Genomic DNA, 8,505 nt, shown 5'->3' on the forward strand with positions numbered 1-8,505 from the left:
TTTCATCAGCGAGCGGCTGCGGATGCTGCCTTACCTTTGTGGTTTGGCTGGGACGTGATATGCAGGAAGGGCTGATTTCCTGACCTCTGGTTTCGTGGCTAAGCTGAAGTGAAACTGTTTGTTGATCGGGCTCAGTGTTTTGAGGAATCAAAATGAAATTGGAAGACAAAAATCCTTTCTCTCCCTCACCTTCATTTTAATGTGCTCCCGTGTGTCTCGGGAAGGGTTTGGATGACGATGTTCTTGTAATATTCCTTCCGTGGGGGGGAATATAGGGTGGCTTACACATACAGTCGCTGTTCCTGTAGGGATTTATTGCTTCGGCACTGAGGAAGTAAATATTCTGTTGGTCTAAGCACGTTATAGCTGCCCCGGTATCTGACCGAACAGGGCTGTGCTCATGCTTTACTCACTGTTTAAACAAAACAGATTGGATGCAATTTACAACAGGTAACTCTGACATCAGGCTCATTTTTTAATGAGGACAAATGTACGTCGCACCGTGGATGCCCCTGTGACTGTGACGGCTCTTTGCAGCTACACCGGGTCTTTGTGGCAGGTTTTATATCCTCCTTTCGGGAGTGTGAAGTTTTGTGTTCACCTCTGTCCCTTTTTTTAAAGAAAAATTTCTCCAGTCATCAGCAGCTGGACGCGAGGAATCTCTGACTGCTGCTGCCCGGAGCTTCGAAGCCCTGTCTCTCTGATTTGAAAATGGTATCTCACGGTGTAGGACAGCGCTGCCCCGGTCTAGTAAATCTGAAGAAACGAGCCCGTTCCCTGCTGGGGTTTGGATCAACATGCTGGCGTGGTGCTGTGCAGGGCTGGGGGGACAGTATGCCTGCCCGGCAGGTGCTGACATCCCCTTCCCCAGGCTCTGGAGATCTTGCTGAAAGACTAGAAGCGTCTTCACCCTCCCAGCCTTGTCACGCTGATGAATATCTCTTGGGCAGAGCATCAGGGTTGTCTTTCCTTGTTGCGGATCCCAGTACAGCGCTTCATACTCGGCGAATCCTGACATAACTGGGGATCTTTGCCTTTTAAGGAGACTTTGTTCATGATGTTCAATAAGCTTGGTATAAAATAAGCTGGTTTGGTCCTGTTAAAAATATCTCTGGCTGTTCTTTCTGTTACTTATTGTAACCGGTTAACGAGAGGTGATTAACGGTCTTCGTTTATTCAGTAACCTGCTATAAGTGGCAGCTACCTCCAAAACTTTGATGCAAGCTTCAGACAGGGCTGGACACTTCCATCCTCTTTAAAGATATCGATAATAAAATTCTTGAGGTTTCTCTCAATGCATCTTCCAGGCAGTGGCGGTGCTCTGAGGTCCGCGCTGGTGGCTGACTGCCGGATTGGTGATATTTGGGGCCGTTACTGTGATATTTAGACAACCATGTTATGTTCCAGGTGATTCTTGTTTGAGTTCTCTTGCCTTGATCTCATCTAGAGAGGCATCTCATTTTGTTTTGTTTCTTTAACCTGTGGGAATGGAAAAAAATGGAAGAATATCCTTTCTTGCACAAACCTGTTGTATCAAAATCTGCCAGCAGCTCTGCCGGCTGACACAGTGCGACAGCAACTCTGTATTTGCATTAAACGCTGCTCTTGAAAACAGTTTTAATCTTCATGTCAGTGCAATTTGGTCCAAACACAAAATTGTTCTGCACTGGGGAATTTGAAGTCATGAAAAATGACATCGTGTATCCCTACCGCTTGTGGAAGCAACGGCAGGAAGGGCAACAAGTGGGGATCTGCTCGCTGGCATTCTGCAGATCAATCTAATAATTGACTTGGGAGCACGAAGTTTGTGGCTGGATGTAGTTATTAAATGAAACGGAATAGCTGGAGAGGTAAGAGAGCCTTCAGGGGCTCAAGCTCTTCCTTAGCTCTGAAGCAGGAAACAAGTTGAGAGGAATTGCTCAAGTTTAACTGGGGGTGCTAACAACTAAACCCTCCGAAAAGAAAGGCACGTGGGGCCTTTGGAGCAGAGCGCCGTTACTTCCTCAGGAGAGGGACAGCCGGGTAACGTGGCTTCAAGTGGTTCAGTGGCTGAATTAAGTCCCCATTTCCCTGTTCCACAGCATAAAGAGTCAGGCTTGTGCTTGTTTCAGGAGGGTCAGCTGTCTTTTAGTCTGTAGCTTGCGGAAGATAACTGTAAATTGTGAAGTTTGCGGGCAACTCCTCATTCATCTCCTCTGCGTTTCTCGTGCTTACTCATCCTTCACGCTGTGTAGTCCAGGCTTGCGGAAGCTGGTGCCTTTATATCACCCTCTGTTTCACAGCTGCTGTTTTCCTTCCTGCCCTATCCAGGGCACTGAGACACATGTCCAAACACACTTCAGCTTTGTTGCAAATGCCCTGCTCTTTGTATATCTATTTTAGACACACTTGCACAATAGCAAGCAAGTTAAGCTGAGCTGCCTTGCCTTCGCCATACAGCCTGATTAAGTAATTTTTTTTTTTTTTTAAAGCTACGCAATAAGATGGGAGGTCGTCTCCCTTTGGAATCAAGCTGTTCTGCAGCTGGAAGCAGTGAAACGGTGGTGCTGCTCTCCCTGCCCTGCTTAGACCACTGGCAGCCTGCCCTTTCGATAGCAGTGCTGCGCTGGTGAGCCTCCACTTAATTCAGGGGCTTTCTTTTTGAATGGAGGTAGCGAGGGGAAGAAAGGAATGTGTGTTTTGCCTCAGTATTCTAGTGTTTCTCCTTATTTCTGAGCACTTTCCTCCCAGCCTGACCATTCAAGCTCTTAAAGTGGTTATGCTGCCTTTGCTTTCCTCTTTCCGTACCTGTAAGGGAGTTTCTCTTCATTGTGCAGTCGTCTTCTGCTGGACTTTAGTCAGGCTGGGACCTCGCCTGGTCTGGATTAAAGGGTATTGTGCTAGCATGCAGTAGCTATCATGCGTTAACTGACTTGTAAGCTTGTGTCGACAGCCCATGCGTTCTGCAAAACTGGTTAAGCTGAAGCCTCCAGAGGAGTAAGTGGTGAAACAAAACCTGTGCCTTGAGTCCCTGCAGCCTTTCTTTCCAGCGTGGCGGTTCTGCTGGTGCTCCCCATTTCTTACAGCTCTGCCTGGCCGGGGAGTTGTACTTCATCAAGCAGCATCCGAAACATCGTCTGAGATCCCTCAGCCCGGAGTGATTCATAAACTAGTGCAACCTGTTGCGTAGGGAGTGCCTGCTATCGAGGAGATGTGTGAAGTTACTCATTAACTGTTCTGTACGCATCTTGCTCAGCAGAAGGCTGCGCTAAAACCCCGGGGAATGGCTCCAGCAGGTTGCAGACAAGCCAAATGACTTTTCTGCAGCGCTCGGACTCTGTCAGCCTCTGCATGCCTCGATTGCTCACGCTTTCCTTGTCGTGGCCTCAATTGCTTCTCACTCCATTAACCACAAAATTAAAATGACTGATCTTCAGACACGAGTTGCTGGGGGAGGGAAGGAGGGATAAAAAGCCACTTTTTCATTTTTTTTTACCCAAACCCTGCTATCAGGTTGCCAGTCTGTTCTCGCAGTAGGATTTCAGAGTTCAAAAAGTACCTTGTTTCTCTAATAACTGGGGAGAGAAATGCTCCAGAGGTCCAAGACTGGCTATTAAAGAGGGATCTTTTATGGAAAGTAGTGTGTATAAAAGAAGAAATAAAAATAGCTAAGTGCATTGCAGGTGAGGGAAGAAAGGTGGTTTTGGCAGAGGTGCAGAGCACCTTTTTTTAAACAATTGCACTATTTGTTGGAGACAAGTAGGAGATGCTGTGAGTACAGGTGAATGCAGCTGTTATGCCGGCAGAATTAAAACCTCCAAAAGTAATTGGTATCACACCTCCAGCTCAGCTTTCCTGGGTGTTTTGCCTTTTCAGAGCAGTCGTTGGCATTCTAGCTTGCTGGTCCAAATGCTCTGGGTGGCAGCTGACACCTATCAGCCAGGACCAGTTGTACCTGGAAACTCATTTTGTGAGGCTCTGCTGTGCTTTGTGGGTCCTCGCTCGCTTTGTGGTGCGGGTGAGGTTTGGGAGGTGGTCCCAGGTGTTCAGCAACTCTCTGACTGTGGGTGAATGAATCCGTGTCCTGCTTCAGGTCTCTAGAAATGAGGAATAACTCGCTGTAGGTAAGCGGTAGTAATCTGCAGAAAGGGCTCCTGTGCCCAAAGCTTGTTGTAGTTCTTCAAATATACCTCTTGGCTGAACAGGAGGTTACTTCTGCCCACAAATCTTGCCTTGCTGATAGTCATTGCCTTGGTTATTTAAATTCATTGCCAGCCAAGGCCATCCACCTGTGGCAGGGGTGCGTTTCACCCCATCCTGTTTCCAGTTAACAAGTGGATGGAAGGCAGGCAGCATGGATAACGTATAAGCTAATAATGACCTGTATCCGATGCTGATTTGTCTTTGCTCTCTCTCCTTTCAGGATCCCTCGGTGACACAGCTCACAAACACTAGCCAAAGTGGCTTGGATGAATTCAACCCCTTTTCTGAGAGCTCCCAGCTGGTATGTGCCATGTGTCTTCGCACTAGGTATCTTGGTGGTGGTTTTAGCAGTGTAGAAGGTCTTTTGGTAGGTGCAGCTTAAAAGAAAAAGAATGAGGCGTTCGCAGTTGATTTCCCCACGGACAGTAGTTCATTGCGTGCGTGGCAAGCTGCAGGCAACTGCTCCTGCACTGGAGCACTAATAAACTCCCAGCTGGAGCTCTCCACTCGCATGGAACAGCTTCTTTCAAACTCGCTGCTGGCTCCCAGTAAAGCTATATGAAGTGTGAAGGGGAAGATGTTTTGTGGCAGGACGCATCAATATTTATTTGGTCTCTGGGTTGGGAGCTGAACTACTGTGGCGATATCACTGATGGATTGCTGCAAGAACTTCATTCTTATTTCCTGGCTGCTGTCGTGTTGAGATGGGAAAAGGAGAACAGGAAACCAGGGTAAAGCAATATTTGCAGTTCAGGCAATGGATCAAAATCCCTTTTTGTTTGTCCTGTGCCTAATGCCCATAATCCACAGGTGCTGCTCCCCCAGTGCATTAAGGAACTAACAAATTTTTGAAAATGCAGAATTGCTTCCTGCTAGTGCTTTCTGGTTTAGTAGTGCTAAAACTTGAACTATCCTTTGCTAAAAGAAGCCGTATGTAATGTTTTTGCCTTGTTGCTTGTGACTTATATGCAGACAAATGCAGCACGGACGACACCAGCCACGCAGCCCTCTGGCCGCTCGCAGCCTGCTGTTCTGCAGACGTCTGTGGAGCCCACTCCCCAGGTATGGCAACCCCTCGCTGCCGCCTTCCCAAGAGCTGGGCTGGAGAGTGTGAAGGAGCTCCCGTGGGCCTCTGGAGGCATGCAGGAATAGGAGGGGAATGGGATTCTCTGGGGTTGGGTGTGGGAAGCTGCACGTTATCTTTTAAACTTGCATTTGTATCTGCCCTGTGAAGCAGATCTCTGTAGGGAATACATACACGCAATTCTTTTTATGCCTTTTCCCTGTCCCTCTGGTGGCGGAGCTCACTTTGCCTTGTATCCTGTTTGCTCTGGCTTCCCTCTGCAAACACTGAAAAGTATCCTGCTAATGCTTTTAGCTTAGTTCTGGTGACTGGTCAGACACGCTCAGTTCCAGGAGTGTAAATGCAGTCTAGCTATACGTTGCAGCCGCTGCTTAGACCGGCTAGCAAGTACCCCACTGCCAGGACCACCTCACCCAAAGAGCAGAGAAGCCGAGGCTGACAGGAGAAAGGATCAGTTCTAAGAATAGTGAACAGGTAGAAGAGATGCTTAAGAGGTGTGGTAGACAGCTGTCTTGCCTTTCCTTTGAACCTCCACTCCTAGCTGGGAAGGGAATTGTCCTAGTAAACTCAGGAGTCCTGCTCACTGCTCTATTGCAAGGCACTTAGAGCGTTGAGGCAAACCGGGAGGTAGAAGAAGCCGCAAGAAAAGCGTAGCTTTGCTGAAAGGGAAGGGCACAGAGGATGGGCAACAGCCTGGGTAGCCTCTTGAGGGCTCTTCCAGCCCTATATTCCTATGGGATAAGACAGGAACATCTGGGCGCAGTTCTGCATTGATCTTGATTTTTATCCTCCAGCAGGTAAGGCAGAAAGCCTCAAGATGTCTCAGATCAGCCACGGGTATTCAGCTTTCAAATTGTCCTCAGCCCTTGCTATTGAATTGCCTTTGCTTCCGTTCCAGTTTGGCATCTGGTGTGTTTGCTGGTGGTATTGCCACTGCCTCTGTTAGGGAAGGGCTTAACTTTTTCTCCCCCTACTTTAGGCCGTGGCTGCGGCAGCACAGGCTGGGCTTCTTCAGCAGCAGGCAGAATTAGAGAGGAAGGCAGCTGAGTTGGAGAAGAAGGAAAGGGAATTGCAGAGTAACGCAGCCAGCATTAATCGTGAGTAGTGTTTCCTGCATGCCCTGCTCGCAATGAGTGTGATGCCCAGGGAAGCCTGGGTCGCTTGGATTGTCAGGATTTGATGAAGGCTCAGCCTGTCCAAGTATATGCAGCTTTTTTAGAAGCTGTGTATCTCTCCTCTAGTCCTTCACAGCTGTGGCAACCCTCTTGGGACGGTACCTGTCATCCCATAACTTACAAGATGGGACATGAGCTCAGAGATGAGATGCTGGAGACCAGCTCTGCTGGGTCTCTGCCCTCGAGCATGCTCTCAGCATCTGCATTTGGCCACGTTAAGTTCTTCAAACACCAATTTTTTTATCCGTGTCTGAGCTGTTGTGTGGTGCTGCCACGTTAAGGCTTTCCACTGAGAGCAACAGGGCTTTTTCTCAGTCTCGAGGCTCTCTTAACCACACCAAAACAGTATTTTCCCCTAATCTTGGTTTTAAATGGCTGAACCTGGACTTGTGGTGCTGAGTGGCGATGGTTGTGATGGCCCTGTGGCCATTGCAGGGGAGTTCTGCCTCCCATGGAGGAAAGCCCTCAAACTGGGCTGGTTGGCCTCGCTGCTTCCAGCAGAGTTAATGCATCCCTGCTGCGCTGCCTGCTCAAACCTACCGAGACCTAGCCTCTTCCAAGGCTTTAATGTCAGTGCGAATGAATGGCTACTTGCAAATTACGACGTGCGAATGAATCTTTCAATGAGAGAAGAGCAAGAAGAACTGCTCCTTTCTCCTTTCCACAGCGAGGCAAAACAACTGGCCACCTCTTCCCAAGAAGTGTCCCATCAAGCCGTGTTTTTATCAGGATTTTTCTGCAGATATCCCAGCTGACTACCAGCGGATATGCAAGATGCTGTATTACTTGTGGATGCGTAAGTAATAACGTGAACTGCAATAAAAATTCTTCCTAAGGAGATTCTGTATCAAATGCCGAGCTTTGCGCTTATAGTAAATTCTGTAGGTGTTGTCTGCAAGGGTAAAATAATGTCTCCCTTCCTTTTTTATGAAGGCAAACGTAAAGGACTCCAAGTTTATGCTTTGGGAATAGCTCATTCATGGCAAAATTTTGATTGTTGCTTAATGGAGACTTTAACAACTCTCCTGAGACTCTGAAAGACAGCAGTTAGCACAGTTCAGAGATTAGGTGCAAAACAGTCTCAACCGTATTTGTCAATTTTGGTGCTCTGAAGAGATTTAAGATTTGGTTGTAAGCAGCAGGATCAGATGAAGTTCTTAGGTTAAGCTCCGTTTTCCTTTCAAGGGAGGCAAGGAAATTAGATGGCCCAAAGTCTCCTTAATTTCTGCAGAGGTCCACGTGTTCAGTGAGAGATTAGGGATGCTGCTGAGTTTTCCAGGAACTTCCTGATGTTTTTTCTCTCTCTCCCATTCTGAACAGTGCATTCCATTACCCTGCTCCTAAACCTGCTTGCTTGCCTGGCATGGTTCACAGTCCAGACGGAAAGAGGAGTAGACTTTGGTCTCTCGATCCTGTGGTTTATTTTATTCACCCCTTGTGCCTTTCTCTGTTGGTACCGACCAATTTACAAGGCTTTCAGGCAAGTACTATTTTCTTCCATAACAGGGGTGTATCTTTTAGTGGGAGGACCTTTTGGTTTTATTTGTTCTGATGTATATCGCCTGCAGGATTTTTCCAGCTCTTTGCATTGTTAAATAGATTAAACCCACTTGTTCCTGAACTTATTAAAAGTATCTGATGGAACTTAATTATGGTGGTCCTTTTTCATCTTGAAATCCAAGTCATAGGGTCCTACTTTTTTATTAATTTCTGAGAAACTGTTTGGTACATTAATGTGTTGGGCACAGCGCGTGTGTTAAGGAAGCTGCCTTCACCCCATCTTGCACTGGGGAGAGCTGGTGGTTTTGCGATACGCAGTGGACGTAGCAGTAAGTTGCGTAAGTTCCTCCTGAAATCACCTCCCCTTCGCAGCTTTCCCCTGGAGAAAGGAGTTCACTGAAATTGTTTCCCTCCTCTTAGAGAAGGGAGTCTGTGCAGGGATCATGTCCCTGGGTTTCACTCCTGCTGCTGTCTCTCCTGCAGGTCTGACAGCTCCTTCAGCTTCTTCGTCTTCTTTTTCATCTTCTTCTGCCAAATAGCAATCTACATCATCCAGGCTGTCGG

The 8,505-nt window shown here is 47.6% G+C and overlaps 1 protein-coding gene across 1 annotated transcript in view; it reads left to right on the plus strand.

The window, feature by feature from the left end:
* Window positions 1-4,369: 4,369 nt before the first annotated feature.
* The window catches only part of SCAMP2 (secretory carrier membrane protein 2), a 7,225-nt gene continuing 3,089 nt past the window's right edge, over window positions 4,370-8,505 (plus strand). Inside the window, exons 1-6 of the mRNA XM_009573018.1 lie at window positions 4,370-4,483; window positions 5,155-5,244; window positions 6,246-6,363; window positions 7,109-7,237; window positions 7,762-7,921; window positions 8,425-8,505. Coding sequence (XP_009571313.1) covers window positions 4,370-4,483; window positions 5,155-5,244; window positions 6,246-6,363; window positions 7,109-7,237; window positions 7,762-7,921; window positions 8,425-8,505 — 692 coding nt within the window. The remainder of the gene's footprint in view (window positions 4,484-5,154; window positions 5,245-6,245; window positions 6,364-7,108; window positions 7,238-7,761; window positions 7,922-8,424) is intronic.

This window comes from Fulmarus glacialis, unplaced genomic scaffold (genome assembly GCF_000690835.1).
Source record: "Fulmarus glacialis isolate BGI_N327 unplaced genomic scaffold, ASM69083v1 scaffold21112, whole genome shotgun sequence".
NCBI classification, from domain to species: Eukaryota; Metazoa; Chordata; class Aves; order Procellariiformes; family Procellariidae; genus Fulmarus; species Fulmarus glacialis.